Consider the following 20,800-nt stretch of genomic DNA (forward strand, 5'->3'; position numbering starts at 1 on the left):
TTTTTTTTTTTTTTTTTTTTTTTTTTTTTTTTTTTTTTTTTCATGGTAAAGAAGAAAGATATTTTATTAAAAAATCTTTTTTCGCTACAAATTAATTTTAATATGTTTTGGTAATATCTATATATATATATATTTACAAATAATTTTTATTATTACTTTTTATTAACAATCTCGATTAATGGATACATTAAAAAGAAAAAGAATTATTAGTATAAAAAAATCATTTTAATGGATACATTAAAAAGAAAAAGAAAAAAAAAAACAAGGAAACAAAGATTGTAGAGACAAAGGATTATTAGTATAAAAAAATCATTTTTAACAAAAGGAATAAATATTTTAAAATGTAAATATAGAAGACTTTTTGTTATGCCCTATCCACTTATCTTGCTAGCTATGAGGCTGCCCCCTCATCCGCGAGAGCGAGGGTAGCAACCTTGATTATTTGATTCTAAGATCTCCAGGAAACTCAAGCTCGAGAGGCCTTCACCTGAATTTCTTGAAGAACATGAGATCACCTCTTCATTGCAGATCGTTCAACAACAAATAACCCAATTAGTCAAGACTTTACCTTATCTTCTTAAACGTCGGAATTATATTAAAAAAACAAACCAAACAAGGTCAAACCAGCTAATTAGTGTTGACAAAAGAATTAGATTCAGTCATGAAATATGAGAAGTATGAGGTTTTGGTGTTTGGCGAACATAAAAAACTTGGATTACAAATGAAGTTAAAGTAATTCTATACATGGAGAATTAAGCTAAAAAAAAGGGCCTGAATTATGCAGTGCACGTGTAACTGACTAGATTTCTACTATAATTCCCACTTATTATTTACATTTGAAGCACAGACGAACTGCATTTTCTATATCGAACTGCTTTCCTTTATCAGCTATCAATCATTCATTATGAACCATCAACATTTCCAGTTCTTCACTTACCCGCATACCCATCATCAACAACCACTTCACTTCAATGCCTTCAGATTTGTTAAGGATGATCTAAACATCGTATACCGCTAATCGTTCTTCGATACAGACACGACAAATTGGGCACTTTTTACACTTCTCACAGCAGGTACTGCAATAATATTCACAACTGTTCGTGAAGCTCGAAGAGGTAACGATATGGCTGCATAGCTCAATTTCAAGACAAACACACTAGTTCAATAGCATATGTTATACCTGCATAGTACACGATGCCTACATGGAAGAAGAACCACGCTAATTTCCCCCTCAAAACAAACCCGACATAACACCTTTTCCTGTTCAAATCATTGGCGTACCAATGAATTCAGCATATAATGATATGACAGTAGGGAAGATAGAATAAGATCACAAAAATGCTGTCTAGAAGAAAAGGGGGAGAATTTACATTTTGAAGTCTTTCATATTCCTGCTGACTGTATTTGGTGATTTCTGTTTGCTCCCCTAATGCAGCTTGAAGGCGCCAGACCTGTATGACAGCTTCGAAGATCAAATACAGCCCAAATAAAACTAGCAGTAGCATCAACAAGATCAACGACGACTCATTTACTCTTATAGTTTAATGAATTACGAAGCAAATGAATATAACGATAACGATGCTTACCTCCTCGGCAAGATCTTTCTTGGGCATCTTCTTCACAATCTCGGGAGGATATCCACTAAACGTATTGTACCTGCATTGTTCATACCCAATAAACCAATGAACTTCTCCCTGCTGATATTCTAAAAGTGAACATTTTTTCACATGTTCAATCAGTCGCACGCGTTCAGGTTTGTAGAGTTCTCACAAAACTATTCGGAAGGGAAAAAATACGAACCCTGAGGCACCCTCATGGTACAGTCGTGCCTGCTCCTCTCTACTGCCTTCATCAATTGACCACCATCCCAATAGCCTGTCTTCACTATATCAAGTAAGTTCATATTTCATGGACTTGATAACATCATCTTCACAAAAGAGCTAAAACCTCAGGAAGAGAAAGGGATAACACTCAAATAAGGATATCACCTCGAACCATGATGAAAGAACTCCAAGAAGGCATGAGCTCTAGCAGAAAAACTGAGATGCGGGGCGGTGCCTGATCCACCTCTTAAGAGAAGTATAACTTTCTCTAACAATCTAGATGCAGCATAAATAACAGCAGCACCTTGCAGTATAAAAAGGGGCGAGAAAAGGACAGGAAGTGGTATATGTTTTGCGCTCGCAGGTGTTCCCTGAAATGTCGATAAGTCAAGATTATATACAAGAACATAATAGTCAATTTGGTAACTTCACATGTTTTGAACTCAGGGTTGATGCATTGAATGTGCAGTATACCTCTAAATACATGCAAAGTAGGACTTGAAAAACAATTATGGGAATTTTCATGATATGGCCGCCAATGTCTTGAAGGCCACACATTCTGTCTTGATGCTGATCCTGCTCTGGATAAACCATCAGACCGTTGTTCCAATCTAGATATCTAACTACGGCTGATGATGAACAAGTTTCTCTTGTTTGAATATTTCTATGAATTACAGGATTAGACCACTTTGTACAGACGAGAAACGCAAAGCACTCCGCAATGCTGCAACCAAAATATTGAGGAAAACAATTAAATTGGGTTGGTCCATAATGGTAGATGTAAGCAAAATGTAAAAACAGGACATTCTAACACAATATGTGCATAAATGTTACCCAAAGTTAATAAATAAGTCCCACCAGCCAAGAGCACCAACACTCCCTGCAATTAATTTTTATCAAATTAGAGATTGATCACCAAGAAAAACTTATGCCTACCAATACACATATATGCATATTAAATAGATCCATGCCGTCGACAATCGAGCACTCTAAACCACAACGCTACATCCATACAGAACCCTCCACATAGCCACACATTATTTTAAATCAAACAAAAGAAACTATGGCATCTAACATCTGGGAAATGGCTATTTAAGGATTAATATAAACGCAAAGCAAAACGCAGTTCCATACAAGAATGGTGACTTTCAGACCTGGATGAAGTTAACTAAGGTCACATTTCATATATAAAGGATAGGGAAAGAGAAAGCAAAAATAAGAATAAAAAATTACCACATAGCTTCAGTAGAGTAAACACTGTAGCAGCAACGAAGAAGACCATTGAAATAGCAACCCAAAAGTGCTACAGAAGCAGAGAAGAAAATTAACTCGTCTCCAACAAGATCCTAATCTGAATTTAAAACAGAATACAAGATACGTTCTTCCAAGAATACTCGAAGGGTGATTATATTCGTTTGATATTTGCAAGAGAAGAGTACATTATCTGAATCTGCATCTGGTTGATCATTATCATCTCCTTTTTTCTAAAAATTTTGCTTCTTTTAGAAAATAGATGTTGGCATTCTAAAAGCAAGAATATCCAACCTCACTACGTTCATTAAGAAAATTGAAGATCGCATCCTAAGAGCGAACTCAATCCCTGGAATCATAAGAAAACTAGCTATCAAATAATCTAACACTTAATGTTTGTCTGATGGACGTTGTTTTTATCTCAAAAGTTAATGTTAAGAATTGTCAAATTGTATGAGAACATTCAGTCTCAACATCCTCTATGTCCACTACCAAAACTAGAGTCAATGTACAGGTTTCCCTCTTCACATAATCAAGATATTGCGAATGAAACAATTTAATGATGCAACAAACCATAAAATATTAAGATTGAGAGATGAATTTTATGGCACAAACACTACGAGGCTAAATACTAGCAGCCAGAAGATAATTGATCTCAGCGCAGAGAATATAGAATGTGCTGAGTTCTTTCAAGGGGACATATAACTCAAAAAGCTTCAATACATCATGTATTTTACCACTCTCAAGCATTAATTTAAAGGAGTGGCCTCACAGAAAAGTTCATTGATTGAGAATCTAATAATACTTACAGGAAGAGTTTCCCATATTGCCTCATCGCTCATGCTTTCGTCGTCACCAGGCATTAGTGATCTACACATTCTGAAAAGATAAGAAAGTTAAGGTCACACCAACTCACAATAACCTTGTGCAGATTCAAAAGCAGAGCAAGTAGGAAAAGCCAGCAAGCTTGTTGAGAAGGATTATTTGAACTGCTGATTGCATCATACTATACAAACAACTATTCATTCATCAAACGTGCTTTCCGTGTATGAATCTCTGGTTCAACTTAATATCACAATCCAATCATTCTTAGGCCATCTGGGTTGTTGGAATTAATAGGTGAACGTCAAGAATCCACACAAGACAGTTTAGATGAGGTAATTTGTAACAACCCAAGCCCACCGCTAGCAGATATTGTTCTCTTTAGGCTTTCTCTTCCGGGCTTTCCCTCAAAGCTTTAAAATGTGTCTGCTAGGGAGAGGTTTCCACACTCTTATAAAGATTGTTTTGTTCCCCTCTCTAACAGATGTGAGATCTCACTCATCGCTGGCACTCGTTTCCCTCTCCAATCGATGTAGAACCCCCCCAAATCCACCCCCTTCGGAGCCTAGCATCTTTGCTGGCAAACCGCTTGGTGTCCACCCCCTTCGGGATTCAGCCTCCTTGTTGGCACATTGTCCGGTGCTTGGTTTTGATACCAACTGTAATGGCCCAAGCCCACCGTCAGTAGATATTGTCTTCTTTGGGTTTTCCCTTCCAGGCTTCCCTCAAGGCTTTAAAACGTGTCTGCTAGGGAGAGGTTTCCACACTTTTATACAAAATTCTTTGTTCCCCTCTCCAACCGACGTGGGATCTCACATAATTCTCACAAGTACAGAGGTGAAGACGGATACAACCCATAAAGTTCATAGTTAAAAGACTAAAGCATCAGATAAGACAAAAAAAAAAAAATACAATAAAAATGCATTGATACCTCAATCTATACAACATTTAATGAAGTAAGATAAATGAACAAGTACCTGAAATTATCTATTAAAATGATGATTTCAAAAGCCAGCAACGGTAGAAAGACAATCTTCAAATTCACAGCAGGAAAACCATAAACTGCAAGAAACGGTATTGCATCAATAAACATACCAAACAATACCCTGTTGAATAATGAAAATGAAGTGTTGAACTGGAAATAATGCTTCAACATTCTTGAACAGTTAACTTCATAAAAATATGAGCATACCAGACAGGCTCTCGAGGTATATACAAAGAAGTAATTCAAATGTTACAAGCAAAGGCGTGGAGACAACGGCATGGCACGGTGCCCACTGTTCAACAGAAACACATAGCAAACTCACAAATGATGTCATATCAAAGGAACCATTTGGTACCAAATAGAAAACAGAGTCAAGCTCAACAAAATGCATTGGCCATTACTGACTTACATGGCGATTATGAGGAAGAGATGGGGCAGGTAATGAGAACCTTCCCCGAGCAACAACGACATGAAATACCCAAAGTGGGAAAAAAATAACCCTGCACACAAAAAATTGTGAGAATACAACGGAAAGAAAGATCATCTCAATCCCTAATCAAAGTGAACCGCAAGGGAATGTGAAAAATAACAGTTATCCAAAGCAAAACGAAATTGAAACGCTGGAGAGATCGAAGAAGAGAGAAAGAAAGAAATAAGTAGATAACAGTACCACCAACTGTGGGAGACGAAATGATCGAGCTTGAGAACGAGCAAGAGCGTGAAACAGAAGAGTGAACCGTGGGCCAAAAGTGCCTGCACGGACTTCAACACTCTCCTCCAAGTCATTCCTCCGCCCCCAAACTAGCTTTTACCTCAAAAGCCCTCCACCCCTCTTCGACGCCCCACTCAAAACCCAAAAACTCGAAAACCCATCATGCAAACCATTGAAAAGAATAAAACCCAAAAACGGAAAAAGAAGAAGAATCAGAAACTGGGTATTAATAGGAAAGAATGGGCAAGAAGAATGGACCGGAATTTCTCAAATCTCAATCCCCGCCGTCTGTGTTTGTTTCCCCTATCAACGATTACTTCCTCCGAAAGCCACTAAAAGAATGATTTATAAAGTAAAAGGAGATAGATGGGTCTAATTCCACCACCGAGAAAGAAAAAGGAAACAAACCCCTCTTTCTCTCTCTCTCTATTTCACAGTCGAGAATATTTTAATCCATGTTCCTTGTTCCAATTTTGAAATATGGAATCAAGTGGAGGGGGCGTGGTGGAAAACAAAGGAGGCAAATGTCGACGTGACGGGGTCTCATAGAGTTTATGGAAGATTCTTATCTCACCCTCCCGCGTTTCTCAACCACCGTATTTGGTGGCTTGCTCCATGTGTGTAGCTTCAATTTGAACAAGATAATGAACCAGAATAGGAAAATAGTCGAAAAGGAAACAGAATTTGGAAGGTGAAGATGGGATGAGATTTTTATTTTCGTAAGAGGAAAAAATCTTGAGCCGAAACTTTGGGAATTGCGGATCCATTCCTTCTACACCTCAATAAATTACGTATTGGGGTTTTATCTTTCCCATTTGCTCACGGGATTTTCGGCTGTTTCATTTCCAATGGTTGCAACAGCCCCCATTTGAACTGTTATCAAGTGTTTGAACTGCCGCAAACATTAATATTTTCTTCTTTTTTCTAAATGAAACATTGAATCCCTTAACTGTAAATGTTAATATGATATCAATTTAACAGATTGCAATGGAAATACACATAAATCACATAGGATTATACAAGTTTTGGGTGTACAGTTGACAATACAAAATATTTATTACTAAGGTTTCAAAATAATAATTTTTAATTATATACAGATATGAAAGAGTTGGAAAGAATGGGACCCACCACCAAGGTAAAACTTAGTTTCTCGGGAACAGGCGTGGGATACAAAGGATTCCAAGTTGAGTGGAATAATCAGAAACAGAAGGTGCTCATATCAAACTACCCAGAGGTCATGCATTGTGTCCCCACCATTAATGTGAAAACAATAACACACAAGAAATGCTAAATTACAAATATGTGTATGGGGAGAGAGAGTGTGTGAGAGAGACAATAACGGCATAATTAAAGGTGTAATTTGGAGGAAAGTCTGTGGGTAATTTAGTCAATTTGAATTAATTGTATTTAAAATTTGAAGAATTGTTGCAATAGTTGTTGGACATTCTCATATGTTGCAACCGAAATGGTTTCATGGAATTAAAATATATATTTTAATAAAACTGTAACTGCCGACAGGTCGGTCTGTCCTCCACGTCAAAACAATTGACCCTATTCTTCATTTTAGACGCCTAATATAATGGGATTAATGTGAAGAATAAATTTGTAATACACTATTATTAATATTCTTTATATCAATTTTGTATTAATCAAATTTTTAAATTTTATCTCTTTTTTTTTTTTTTTCAATGGGGAGGTATGAAGTTCCTTATCTTATTTAAGCTATGATTTGACTAAAAATAATTGACCCTTTTTGTTTCTACTATTTTTTTATACTTAAGAATTAAAAAAATAAATCTATATAGTTAAATAAAAATTCTTAAATAAAAAGAAGAATGATGGATAAGATAGTTGGGGTTGTTAATTGGTTGTCTTGGTCAATTGAAGCCAGCATGACATCCCATTGGTAAAATAATGATGACAGGTAATGCTCCAAGTGACACGTGGCCAAAATATTCAAGACCTCTTATTTTATTAATACTAAAACATAGATAAGAATTAAGATAAATAAAGAAATCCGATATTCGTTTGTCCCCACACGTCATACTCATAATTACAATACACATACAAAATACAAATGTATATAAAATTTAATTTCGACAAATTATTTCCGAAATTAATTATTGTGATCTGTTTGTCTTTTTCAAATTGATATTTATTCTATAAGTGGCGGATAAGGCACTGCACAAATTCACGGGTGCCTTTGAAAGATATTGATTTGATAGATTTTTCGTGTCATTACGCAATCATTATTCCAATATAAAGAAAAATTTTGAGAGAAAAAATAATAAAACATGTTTCCCTAAACAACACATTTGATAACTTTTTTTTTGTATAATTTTAAAAAAGTTTCCCTAATCAATGAATAATATCTCAAAATTCTCCCATTAAATCCATTCCATTCCTAGTTACTACCTGATCATAAGCTAAGCAGAAACAAGAAAGAAACATCTATTTGAGAAAAGTACAGGACAGAAACAAGAAGATGTATACTACCAGAGATGTAAGTAGTTCGAGCGACCACGTTGGCTGCAGTAGAAACGAAGGAATACTTGGAACCACCAATGAACCGCATACCCAACCAGCCACCAGAGAACCAAGTCTGCAAACACAGCAGGACAGAGAAGATGAGTGCCTGGATTTTTATTTTCAGATATATAATGAAATCAGCTGTTTGTGAAAGTTTCACCCTATAATGGATGCCCGAGCCAAACTTTTAGTCTTCTCGTTTAGAAAATATATGCAAGCCGCCAAGGACACTGCAACCTGCATTGGTTGATATACAAAGTTTAACTACAAAGATGACAAGGGCGTAAAAGATATATACAGTATCCAAATTTGATGCGAATGTTATTAAAAGCTAAAAAAGACAGAATGCGTCATAAACTGGAACAGCCAAAGAAGTAGAACTGATCTCAAGTGCAATTTCATTGTCAACAGCATACAGATGATTCCTCACAATTTTCTATCTAAATCAAAGACTAAGAGAAAAAAAGGTCGAATGATTTGAAAAGTGCTCGACTAGAGGAAAAGCAATAAAGTTAAAGAAAAGCAATAAAGTTAAAGAAAAGCAATAAAGTTAAGATGCAAGAAATCCTGCTAAGTCCCTTACTTAATAATTAATATGATAGAATATAGATAAATGCAAAGGTTGGATTCTGTTGAAATGGTTAATTGATTGGCAAGATAAGCTCCCTAAAGCATATCCTTTATCTTAATCTGTATATTTTTCAAAACTTCTAGGCATCCAAATGACGGGTCGGCTTGCTTTGAAAAAAAAAAAGTTACAACTTACAGATTTTTTTTTTTTTTTTTAGAACACTCGAGTCATTCCAAACATACTCATAATGCTAAATCTGCACGATCAACCCTATTTCTCATCTTGAAAAAATCTGGCAAGACATCCAGAGCTAACACGTCCATTTTCCCAAGATGATAATCTAGAATTTGAATATTTAAACACTAAATCTTGGTCACTGTAATAGACCAAACCCACCGCTAGTAGATATTTTATTCACTTTAGCTTGTTACGTTCGCTGTCAATTTCACGTTTTAAAACGCATCTGCTAAGAAGAGCACCTTTATAAGGAATGTTTCATTCCCCTCTCCAATAGATTTGGGATCTCACAATCCACCCTCTTGGGGGCCCGACGTCCTTGTTGGCACACCATCCGGTATCTGGCTCTAATACCATTTGTAACAACTTAAGCCCGCCGCTAACAGATATTACTGTTTTGGCCCGTGACGTATCACTGTCAGTCTCACGACTTTAAAATGCGTCTGTGAAGGAGAGATCTCCACATTTTATAAGGAATACTTCGTTCCCCTCTCCACCCGATGTGGGATCTCACAATCTTAATAGACGCATTTCAAAACTGAGGCTGACAACAATATGTAGCGGGCAAAAGCGAACGATATCTACTAGCAGTGAGCTAGGGTTGTTACAAATGTTATCAGAGCTAGACAACGGGCGGTGTGCCAGCGAGGACGCTGGACTCCCAAGGGGGTGGATTGTGAGATCCGCATGTCGGAGAGGGGAACGAAGCATTCCTTATAAGGGTGTGGAAACCTCTCCTTAGAAGACGCGTATTGAAACCGTGAGGTTGATGGCGATATGTAATAGACTGAAGTGGACAATATTTGCTAGTGGTAGGGCTTGGACTGTTACAAATGGTATAGAGCCAGACACCAAGCGGTGTGCCAGCGAGGACGCTGGGTCCCCAAATAGGATGGATAGTGAGATCTCACGTCGGTTGGAGAGGGAAACAAAACATTTCTTATAAGAGTGTGAAAACCTCTCCCTAGTAGACGCGTTTTAAAATTGTGAGACAAACGACGTTATGTAACAGGCCAAAATGGACAATATCTGCTAGAAGTGGGCTTAGGCTTACAAATGATATCAGAGTTAGACACCGAGCGGTGTGCCAGCAAGAACGCTGACCCCCAAGAGGGGTGGATAGTGAGATCTCACCTCAGTTGGAGAGGGAAACAAAACATTTCTTATAAGGGTGTGAAAACCTCTCCCTAGTAAACGCGTTTTAAAACCGTGAGACTAACAACGATATGTAACGAGCCAAAGCGGACAATATCTGCTAGCAGTGGGCTAGGGCTGTTACGGTCACAAAAAACAAAAATCCCCGAGGAAAGGCTAGGGTATTATAGTGGCTGGTGAAGATGGACTCATAACCGAGAACTCTCTGCTTTTCTGTATTGTTGTTACTACTGATTAGTACTATTATTATTATTTGGAGAAGGAACTATGGACGTGACAAGGGAGAAGTATCCATTTCGTGGCAAGTTCCCAGGTACTCATAATTTTTACCGCTCCTAACTGATTTTGAGAACATGCAGTTCCAATTTTATAGCCTTAGATTACTTCCCAACAGAAGCAGTAGCCTTTGGGATATCACTAAAAATATGTTTATACATATATATTAAGATAACATTAAAAAGAAACATATATGTCTACTGGAGGACTATTGAACTTACCTGAAAAGCAGGTCCACCTTCGGCTGAGTTCATAATACTCCAGCCACCCATAAATGCGAAAAGAAACAATCTTCTGAAGATAACATCAGTCGGAGGAAGTTCTACAAAATTCAGCAAGTTCTTAAACCATGGTGGGGACTCCTCTACTTGCTTCTTCAACCTGGTTTTCAAATTAATCTTTGTCTTTTTCCTATGCTGGAAGCTTGCCATCAATATTTTCTCAAAAGCAGCTTCTATAGATTCCTCACTTCTTTCATGACCCGAATACTGCTGCAAAAGAAAATTTCGTGCACTCCAAATTTCTTCCTCTGAAGCAGCAGTACTTACACCAAGGCGTTTGTATGGATCCCAAACACGAATTCGAGGGAACTTTGTGACATTACCTGCGATAAATTAAAAAATTTCAGCTTAACATTATAGCAGCTAGGTAATGTTAAGGATAATTCTAAGACATATACATCAAATTAATTATATCAAACTTAATGTTGTCCAAGCTATATAATTCACTAGCCATATCAATTTTCCTATCAATACTGAGAGGCAAATCGGTTAGGGTTTCATAACAAAAAAGATAATGCTCCTTGGAACATAAGTTTATGGAAACAAGGATACTCCCAATCACATCACTTTCAAATTATCCAAAGAAAATCTGATTGAAGGGCAACAATCCAAGCAGCAAGGGTCAATCAATACGAAATCCTCAAAACTTTAGACTCTCAACGGTTTCGTACTTTTAATTGATTATTTCTATTGCAGCCGCAGGAGTTCACAGATAGAAGGCCTATATAAACCAAGTATCCAGGATTGAAATTGTTCGATAATTCATTCGAAGAAAAAGAATACAAGATACCTTCATATGGTGTATCCAAAACACACTTAGGGCTCCTAAACAATGCGCAAAATGGTTTACCCTTCGCCCTATTAAGGCGACCAGACCTGGAAAATAACAAAACACACACCAAAGGAATAAGCTATATAACTCATTAAATTCCCAAGTTAGAGAAAAACGAAGAGGAATTTACAGATTTTGGCCGAGGAAAGAGGTCGCCAAATCAAGGTTAGTTAGCGAAAAGGAAGCCATTGTTCTTCCTCTTCCTCTTCTTCTTCTTCTACTTCAGAGATGGAGAGCGCGCCCAAGAACTAGTAAAAAAGAACCGTAATCCAAGGGTTCATGGAGGTTCGAAGCCAGAAATGGATTTTGTGCAAATCTGGTCGAATGCCCAATACGTCGCCGTTTATTAGGAGACGATTTTGAGGCACATTATTTTAGTTTAACCAAATCTTTACTTACTTATTTCTTTTTTGCCATCAAATCGTCACTTATTAAATGGATATATTATTATGGTAAATAAAACTTTTTTCTTTTTTATTTTCTTTTAATTCATTAAAAAGTTTAACAAAATAATTTATGGGTGGAAGTAGTATTATAAATTTAATTTTAAAAAATATTAAATAGGATGTATTATTTCAAATTGGAATATTTTATATTGAAGAACATATTCAATAATAAAATAAAATAGAATTAACAAATTTGATATATATTACATAAAATACGTACAAATCTTCTTTTATTTGTAAGATTGAGGAATAAATTACTTAGTAAGGAGGGAGCCTAATTTGCAGAAGAAGAGACTCATAAAGTGTAGCAAGGTCTGCAATTCAGAGCTTTGCTCTGTGTTCAGCTGCAAGTTGCTGTCTCAATATTCTTCTCATGACCTTGTTGGTTGCAGTCCTCGGAAGGGAAGGGTAAGGAACCACACGGTGAACCTAGGCACATCAGCACATGAATTAGGGGATACTCTTTCTTTCATAGAATAGTCAATGACCTTGGCACAAATCCTACCTTGAATAATGGATTGAGGTTCTTCTGTAGAGATGAATTGAAACACAATTTTAACTTGTTTGGATCAGGGGTACTTCCACTTTGATTCTTGAATACAATTGCTATCGTCAACTGTTCGGGGCCTCCTCCATGTGACGGTACCCCGATCGCAGCTGTTTCAAGGATGCTTTCATCAACACTATTGCAGATGCGTTCAATCTCTACTGAACTCACCTGCATATGACACACAATGGTTTTTTGGTCAAGATCTTGAATATACCTGTGTGTGGTCATGTAAATTTCATAAGGGGCAATGCTATACAATTGTCAAATATGGTAGATTATGAGCACGTTTGGGATTGATTTTGATATTCACATGTGGTTTTGAAAACAGGCATTTGGTTTTAGTTCCTGCAACAACAAAAAAAACAAAACCAGATCTCTATGGCTGCCCCATTTTAGAGCTATTTTATCAACAACAATGTCAAAGCTCCTTGTTCCCATGTCATGGCCTTAGCTTGTTAGTATTGAGCCTCAGCTAAAACATTATATTCATCACGAGAAGCTAAAAGAAAATTACCTTTATGCCTCCAAGATTCATAGTATCATCTGCACGACCATGTGCTCGATAATATCCTCGAGGAGAACGCTCAAACACATCTCCATGTCTTCTTAACACCTGTTAAGGGAATTATGTATGTGGTAAAATTGTAGGTTCAAGATACAAATCTCAAGTAGGAAGGCATATCAGAAAAATTGAGTACCATTCCATTCCAACGGGGCATTCCCTTGAAGTAGACATCATAATGGTCAGCGTTCAACAGAGTACATGAAGCTCCAAACAGGAAAGGTCCGAGTGCCAATTCACCAATTCCTGGCATATTTTGTGGCTACAGAGGGAGGAAGATAGAATTGTGTGTTTGAGCACTAGCAATTTTCAATATATAGACCCCTCGATTTGATGCATGACAATTGAGAGGACTAGCAAAGAACGATCTCAACGCTTCATGATCTAGGGGTAACAATTCTAAAAACTGTCGTTCTTTTAATACTCAGATGCATTTAAATAAAGCAAAAACAAGCAAATATTTAAGAACTTCTGAGAATCAAAGAAGAGTTAAAAATATGTGTAGTCATAATATTTCAAAACTATTCATTTGAACCGATGCAAATTCTCTCCAACTCAACACCATTGACATTAATTAGCTCACACTCCAAAGTAAAGAGTTTATCAGTTCTTACGAGAGGAAAACCATCATTGCCAAGAATAAAAAGACTGCACCCCATTCCTGGTGTGCTAAAAGCAGACAATGCCTGAGCCTGCAACAATGACCCTGCAACAAATCCACCACCGATCTCCGTCCCACCACAAATTTCAATGACAGGCTTATAGCCAGCTCTTCCCATTAGCCATAGGCATTCATCCACAGTAGATGCTTCACCAGTGGAGGAAAAACAACTAGCAGTTGCAACAGAAACATGGAGAAAATTGAACTATTAAAACTGAACTAAAATTGAACTCTATATATGCATATACCTATTTGATCTCGAAGCTTAAATGACATAAGGGTTGTATAAAAGCAACATAAACACAATGAAAGCAAAGACTTAAGCTCACCGGATTGAAGACCAATCATACCCAGATGTGCACTTTGTACTTTTCCATGACCGGACAATACTGGGAACCACTCCAAGCATTGTTACTTTGGCATCCTACAGAAAGCTAAGACCATGAATATGTGTGATATGCAAAAATGCTATTTCGATTGTGATGTCATTCGAAGTTGCCTTCTGTAAAGGCTGTTTCTTTTGTAAATTGAAAAGGCGATTAGGAAGAAAAATGTGATATCGTATCAAGGGTTTACCTGTACAAATTTAACGAATCCAGAACCAAGTGGGGATCCATCGTATAATGCCAATGAAGCTTTGTTCAATAGTGAAGCATAAACAAGCCACGGACCCATCATCCACCCAAGATTAGTGGGCCAAGCGACAACATCACCTTTATGAATGTCCATGTGGCACCATGCATCGGCGGCAGCTTTCAAAGGGGTTACAAGCGTCCATGGAATTGCTTTTGGCTCTCCTGAAAAAGAAACAAACAGGCACTCCTCAGAACTTAAGCCCTGTTCAATGCCTACTAAATAAACAGCCAACCAATAAAACCAAAACCAAAACAGGCACTCCTTAGAAGTTTGTTTTGTTCTAATGAGGTCAGAAACGGTTTAACCTCATACCTTCCTTTATAATGTTTACATATCAACATATATTATTGCATTTTGAAACCAACTAAAATAAAACATTTTTCCAAGGAAGTCTCAAATGCATGAACATGGAAATAAAAGAACAGAGTGAGTTATGAGGCTAAGGGACCAAATCCTGAATTAACCTGTAGTTCCAGATGAGAAAAGGATATTTGTAAATGATTCTGCTGATTGTTCCACAGCAGCAAATTCCACTCCTCTGCAAGAATCATATTGAAATTTAAAATATTCCGACGGCATAAGATATTTTGAACAGTCGATGGATTCAGGGGTCCTATAGAATTTTTATTTTGTGGACAGGTAGTTCATGGAGAAAGAAGCTAATGTAAGTAATTATAGAAGGTGACGAAAAACTGCAAACAGGGATGGAGAAAAGGTGATATATCCCCTTCACTCCTTCAAAGGCATCACATTATGAAAAAATAGAGGAACGGAAATTCAAGAAATTCAAACGTCAAGTGTTTGAGTCAAATTGGAATAAAAAGTTTTAAATGAGCAAAAATCTGAACATGAGAAGTATAAATAAGAAACTAATCACCAAATCCACGTAAACAAACAAATAACAGTGCATACTTCAGATCTTTGACTCTCTCTAGAAAGGCATGCCAAGAAATATCTCCATCTCGTAATTTCATGCTTAAACCAGTGCTCCTGGTGGGAATTACAATTGCCAGAGGTGACTGAGCATCTACAACTCGACTGCAATATTGAACCGATTACTAGAGCATTTCAGTATTTAGGGAAAGGAAAAGGACCAGATATCTAACTTCATGATGTAGTAATGTAGCCTCACCTATACAAGGGTATACTTTTATCTCCACGAATAATAAGATCCTGAATTTTGCAGTAAGATAAGAAGGTTTTGATTGTACAAATTCAATAGAGAAATGTAAGTCTGAGTATAAAACGATAATAACATTAAGAACATACATGTTGAAGGATTTTTTAACACAAAGAACACAAGCCACAATATTGCAGAGGTATATCCTAAGGTTCCGTGCCCCGAAGGAGGAACTTTGCTGTACTAGCTACCAAGTGAGATGGGTTTAACAGTGGGCTACATATGTACTGTTTATATTGACTGAACAAGCCTCATCAAAAGGAACCCACTGAAACTTCCAACCAGCTCAAACTTTCCATTTGAGACATTAAACCATCGCAAGGCATGGTGCATCTCTTTTCAAAGGAGATTTGTGCTTACCTGAGTAAAAATAGCTTTTGCTTTTGATATATTGACTCTTGTGGATATTTCCCGTGCAGCAAAACTATCGGCTATGGAGACAACCACATGACCAGCCAGAACTATAGCAAGATAGATGACTACAGAAGTTACATTCATTGGCATGTCAATTGCTATAGCAGTTCCTTTCTCGAAACCTAGTGAGTTGAGAGCATGTGCTACTAACCTACAAATTTAATACCCACAGAATTATTTTATGAGAAAGGACCTTTAATGCAATATATGAATCCAATACCATTTTAAAAATCACTGCCGCCACAAAAAGAAAAAAATTGCTAACATTTCCCCAGTGCAGAGCATATTGGCCTGAAAAATTCTTGCACTGAATTTTAACATCTATATTCTAAGAACTCCGTTAAGGAATACGCTAGCCTGTAATAAAAAATAAAGACAGTAATATACCAAGCCTCTGTACGCAATTCTCTGAGTGTCAATCTCTTCACGGGCATGTTATCGCATCCTTCATCACGCCAAATGAGTGCTGCATCATCCAAACTCCTATTCTCATTTAAAGATAAGCAATCCTTGGCTGGGTTAAACACTGCTCCAGGAAGCCATTGACCACCAGGCCATGGAGATTGATAATCTGGAGAATCATTCATTTGCAAGATGCATTTTGGAGGTTTAGAAAAAGTTATTTGCATGTCATCTAGCACGGCTTTCCAATAGACCTGCCAAACAGGGGATAGGAAACTGTTGTATCTTCCGAATAGCTATTCTAATTCAAATATTTTGAGAAACAAAGATGAATTACAAACTTTATTTCAAAAATGGCAGTATATACCTCAGGGTTTGAAACTGAAAACTCCTGGAAAGAGGAGAAACTCGTTATGGGGTCTTTATAATTTGACCCCAGAAACTCCTTCCCTCGCCTGTCCAATAGCTGCCCAACATTTGTGAAAACTGCACTCTCCCTAATCATAAAGATGCATCAAATGAGATTTCACAATAACAAGGGGAAAATTTCCCAGGAATCTTAGCATCCCGTTTGATATTTTTACAATTACAACCTTTTTGAGTAGTGCTAGCAGCTAGTTCAATTAATTCCAAAAAGCTAGCTAATCTTTAATCAACCCCCATAGCCGAGACAAGATGCTGGTATGGCGGGATTTCAACTAAAATGAGAAATCCAAAGTATTCGACGAACTCACAGCTCAGGCATCCAAGCGGGCGGGTCAGAACCATAGTGTTTGTAACACCCGTAATACATCATCTGGTGGAAGGAGAAGGGAAGGTCAGGGCTAAGAATTCGCTTGGAGATGTGGCACCAAGTCTCGGGAGAGCCATTACCGTAGCTACGAATGATTTCTGCAAGAAGTCCATGGAGTTTGTCGGCAACTTCAGAAGCAATCCCGAGAGCTTTGATGTCAGTCACAGCAATTGAGTCCAAAGCTCTGTAATCCATCGGTGATTTCTCCCGCGGTAGGCAGACGAAGATTGAAAGAGAGAACGGCAAAAACGGTTAGATCATTCATGTCCCGCCCATTTCTAGCAAAGAGTTACTTGCCTTGTTAAGAAATTTATGAAATATGGGCCTAAATTTTGAGCCCCGAGTTTCCATCCAATAAAGGGTTTGGTTTTGTTTTGATATTTGGGTAGTAAACCAACTCTTATCCCTACTTTCATTGGACCATTTGGATTGATAAGAAGATAATAAATTCGGTCCGTCGTCAAGGCCGAGTGATCAAATATAGTTAGACTGACTTCTTTCCAATAAGTTGAAGATTGTTGTTGGGGAGTCTCACATCACTAATTAAGGGGATGATCATAGATTAATACATCTCCATTGATATGAGGTCAATATGCTCAAAGTAGACAATATTGTTCCATTATTGAGATTCATGGTTTCTAACAGAATCTTCTCAACTGAAACTATTCATGGAATCGTGTTCAGTATAAAACGTAGTTCATCGTCGTTCATAGCAACGAATATGAGAACCAAAATAGGAATAGTTGTTTCTTATGAATTTCACTATGGTCAAAGTTATTCGACTTTCCTACAAAGTTCTAAAGTCTCTTTCCTCGATGTCATAAAAATATTTGCATCATACGAATCTATGTATACTTAGCCAATCATATAAAGATGGGTTCAAAAGTAAAGAACAAGAGCATGTTGTAGCGAGGCAGTGAGTGGGAGAGGACAGATGTAGAAAGCAGGTGGAGATGGGCACAAAGTAAGAAGACAAGACCAGGTTGTGTCTGTTTTGGGGCGTTTGAGATGGGAGTTTTGTTTGGAAGCACTTGGAGTTACACTCTAAAGGTATTGATCTGAGCTCACAAACACTTAATTATTGTCACTCTCCTCATTTGCTTTGGAGCTTTCTCCAACTACTTTCAACTATAATATTCATCAACCCCAGCTCATCAACTTGCCAACTTGTGAGTTTTCTAACCTATTGCCTTTCTATCTCTATCTTATTTGGATATGCCATACACATTCCTAAGAGAACGGACCCACGTCCCAAAAGTTCATGTTTTTCGATTTTAAAATATATCATCGACCTTTTAAAAGTTTTACCAATACCCTTAATTTTTTTTGTACATAGACAAATTCATTAGTACCATGTTTCAAAAATGTCATTATTTTGGAAGTACTGTTATCATTAGTATATGGAAAGAATCGTTAGTACCAGTTTCATATCATCCTATGTATGGACAAAATTGTTAGTGCCCATTTCAAAAATACCCATAAAACTTATTTTAAAAGCACTTTCATGACAGAATCATCGATACCCCGTTTCAAAAATACCTTTAAACTAATTTTATTGAAAGCACTCTTTTTATTAGTGTATTAATGTATGGATAGAATCGTTAGTACTACATTTCAAAAAATGCGCATAAAGTTGTTAAAAAAGACAAATGGTATAACCATAGGGCTAAATGCACATGATTTATTCCCAAACCGAAGGGAAAGAACCTCCCAATAAAACAACAAATAAAGTCTTTTAATTTAGAGTTCTATAAATTCCTTTGCAAGCCTATAATATGCAGAGGATGCTACTTTGCTGACACCTAGCTGCCAACCAACCCTCTCCTTTTCTTTCTACCAGCAAGCCAAGACTCGATCACTGCCATTAATGGCCGCCACACACACCTCCAATTCCCCTCTTCAACAACAGATCAGCCATGGGAGAAGAAGGTTCTTGGGAGTCAGACAACGCCCTTCTGGAAGATGGGTCGCAGAGATCAAAGTCTCCTCACAGAACCTCAGGCTATGGCTTGGCACGTTCGATAGACCCGAAGATGCAGCCATGGCTTATGACAGAGCTGCAAGGCTTCTCAGAGGAAGAACCGCAAAGACAAACTTCCCATATGAACAACAACCTTCCTACTCCTTGTTTGGACACACCCCCAAGCTCCACCGTCTGATTCAACATGCCATCATCAAGAACAGAACCCGTGTGAGATCATCAACGGCTGATGATCAGCCAACGAGAAATAATAATAATAATAATAATCATAATAATCATAATAATCATAATAATGGGTTTATTGATTCGGTCGTGGAAGATACTATTTTCTGTTGTTCTAGTACGAATCGGTTTGGGAGCTCGAAAGTTTATAATTCTGTGTTTGTAGCTCCTTCTTTTAGCTCCACAAGTGAAGTGGAAGGGGAGATGGTGAACCCATGTAAGCCTTTGATTTAGTGTTGTTTTAGTTCCACCAAAGGAGAATAAGAATTTCCTATTTTTATTTTGTTTTATTCAGTTTTGGGCTCAAATTAATCGAAAATTTAATGCAAAAGTGTTTAATTTAGTACAAAAGCCTTTGATTTAGTGCTAATTTCACTCAATTTAAAGCTGTCTAAATCCTCCATATGCCTTCTTTCCTTTGGTGTTACTGTTTCAATTATATTAATGGTTCTTTATTAATCTTTTTTATACCATAATATATAACATGTTTAATTTAGTAACTTAATTTGATGAGGCAAGTTACTAGAAATAATAAATTATTTTCACTTACATTTATTTATTGAAACAATATTTTAATTTCTCAAAACTGCCTTGGCTTAGTACAATATATATGATCAATCTCAATAAACGTATTTTTATTATTAAGAACACAAAATTCTAATTTCAAAACTGGAATGATTAATAAAAAAATATATAATATGAGTCGAGGAATACAGGGAAAAGGAATAAAAAAATATATAAATTGTTGATTAATTGTTTATTCATTTTCTTTTATCTTTTTATTGCATTGGTTGGTACTATCTACCCTCACACCACCCATCACTTGTCACCATCCACCGACGTCGTTTTCGTTATCTAATCAATTATTGGCCCTTCCCAGATGAAAAATAAATATTTTTATTTTTTGGTATTTATAACGCCAAAACGGTGTGTTTTGATGATGTCGAGAAATTAAGTCTTGTTTGGTTGAGGACAATTACAAAATATTTTCTTTGGGTTAGTCGTCCATAACATTACTTAATTACTCGTTGTCTTGTCCTCTTCTTGCCTTTTCCCACATAATTATCTAAGTTATATTTTCAATAGCTATTTAAGTATTAAATAAATAAATAAATCTGTACACCATCGATGCATTAATTACCAATCTTAAGGAGAACTCAAGCCCCTATCCATTTTTTGCCACCAGACTTTCTTTACTAACCGAACACAGCTTGTCAGCCATATACAACATTTGTGCATGCATGTTCAATGTGTGCAACACAACATCGCATCTCACTGTCATCTTGGTTTCCAAGAACACAATCCATGTATCGTGATGTCCTCCCATGCCTTGGGACACATCGACTATCTTGGTTTGTTCGGACAGATCTATTGAGAACTGGCATATGTGTTGATGTCAAAGCTGGACAATAATCCACCCCTAAAAAAAAAAAAAAAAAAAAAAAAAAAAAAAAAAAAAAAAAAAAAAAAAAAAAAAAA

At 36.9% G+C, this 20,800-nt stretch overlaps 3 protein-coding genes and 1 long non-coding RNA gene across 4 annotated transcripts in view; all 4 read right to left on the reverse strand.

Moving 5' to 3' along the window:
* Positions 1-637: 637 nt before the first annotated feature.
* LOC111499775 lies at positions 638-6,296 on the reverse strand. Its single transcript, XM_023151460.1, has 14 exons — positions 5,552-6,296; positions 5,291-5,381; positions 5,089-5,173; positions 4,874-4,958; positions 3,884-3,953; positions 3,057-3,126; positions 2,658-2,703; positions 2,298-2,547; positions 1,989-2,194; positions 1,801-1,875; positions 1,587-1,656; positions 1,371-1,451; positions 1,181-1,260; positions 638-1,076 (listed from the first exon to the last, which is right to left on the reverse strand). The coding sequence occupies exons 1-14, from the start codon at positions 5,665-5,667 to the stop codon at positions 998-1,000; spliced, it is 1,404 nt and encodes a 467-aa protein (XP_023007228.1). The 5' UTR covers positions 5,668-6,296; the 3' UTR covers positions 638-997.
* A 1,658-nt stretch (positions 6,297-7,954) lies between these two features.
* LOC111499791 (protein CHAPERONE-LIKE PROTEIN OF POR1, chloroplastic) lies at positions 7,955-11,797 on the reverse strand. The gene is made up of 5 exons (XM_023151485.1): positions 11,605-11,797; positions 11,433-11,518; positions 10,583-10,965; positions 8,283-8,359; positions 7,955-8,195 (listed from the first exon to the last, which is right to left on the reverse strand). Exons 1-5 carry the CDS (start codon positions 11,661-11,663, stop codon positions 8,045-8,047), a joined length of 756 nt encoding a protein of 251 aa, XP_023007253.1. The 5' UTR covers positions 11,664-11,797; the 3' UTR covers positions 7,955-8,044.
* Positions 11,798-12,104: 307 nt separating this feature from the next.
* On the reverse strand, positions 12,105-17,397 carry LOC111471706 (probable acyl-activating enzyme 17, peroxisomal). The gene is made up of 14 exons (XM_023117434.1): positions 17,060-17,397; positions 16,693-16,822; positions 16,311-16,579; positions 15,870-16,074; positions 15,462-15,502; positions 15,242-15,367; positions 14,794-14,867; positions 14,270-14,490; positions 14,023-14,117; positions 13,647-13,863; positions 13,169-13,294; positions 12,985-13,083; positions 12,426-12,638; positions 12,105-12,349 (listed from the first exon to the last, which is right to left on the reverse strand). The coding sequence occupies exons 1-14, from the start codon at positions 17,311-17,313 to the stop codon at positions 12,242-12,244; spliced, it is 2,178 nt and encodes a 725-aa protein (XP_022973202.1). The 5' UTR covers positions 17,314-17,397; the 3' UTR covers positions 12,105-12,241.
* A 3,064-nt stretch (positions 17,398-20,461) lies between these two features.
* The window catches only part of LOC111471997, a 3,256-nt gene continuing 2,917 nt past the window's right edge, over positions 20,462-20,800 (reverse strand). Inside the window, exon 2 of the long non-coding RNA XR_002715317.1 lies at positions 20,462-20,741. This is a non-coding gene — a long non-coding RNA (uncharacterized LOC111471997). The remainder of the gene's footprint in view (positions 20,742-20,800) is intronic.

Source organism: Cucurbita maxima, unplaced genomic scaffold, assembly GCF_002738345.1.
Source record: "Cucurbita maxima cultivar Rimu unplaced genomic scaffold, Cmax_1.0 Cma_Scf00002, whole genome shotgun sequence".
Taxonomy (NCBI): domain Eukaryota; kingdom Viridiplantae; phylum Streptophyta; class Magnoliopsida; order Cucurbitales; family Cucurbitaceae; genus Cucurbita; species Cucurbita maxima.

Bases quoted from the DNA above. Each gene is read 5' to 3' on its own strand.
- LOC111499775 (XM_023151460.1), bottom strand. From the start codon at position 5,667: ATGACTTGGAGGAGAGTGTTGAAGTCCGTGCAGGCACTTTTGGCCCAC. The intron at 4,959-5,088 runs GTATGCTCATAT...CGTTTCTTGCAG, and splicing joins ATACCTCGAGAGCCTGTCTG to TTTATGGTTTTCCTGCTGTG. The intron at 1,876-1,988 runs GTGATATCCTTA...TAGTGAAGACAG, and splicing joins TTCTTTCATCATGGTTCGAG to GCTATTGGGATGGTGGTCAA.
- LOC111499791 (XM_023151485.1), bottom strand. From the start codon at position 11,663: ATGGCTTCCTTTTCGCTAACTAACCTTGATTTGGCGACCTCTTTCCTC. The intron at 8,360-10,582 runs GTAAGTTCAATA...CAACCAATGCAG, and splicing joins AAGGTGGACCTGCTTTTCAG to GTTGCAGTGTCCTTGGCGGC. The intron at 8,196-8,282 runs GTGAAACTTTCA...CTGTGTTTGCAG, and splicing joins GCTCGGGCATCCATTATAGG to ACTTGGTTCTCTGGTGGCTG.
- LOC111471706 (XM_023117434.1), bottom strand. From the start codon at position 17,313: ATGGATTACAGAGCTTTGGACTCAATTGCTGTGACTGACATCAAAGCT. The intron at 15,503-15,869 runs GTAAGCACAAAT...TGCAAAATTCAG, and splicing joins CAAAAGCTATTTTTACTCAG to GATCTTATTATTCGTGGAGA. The intron at 14,491-14,793 runs GTTAATTCAGGA...TTTCTTTTTCAG, and splicing joins TTTCTCATCTGGAACTACAG to GAGAGCCAAAAGCAATTCCA.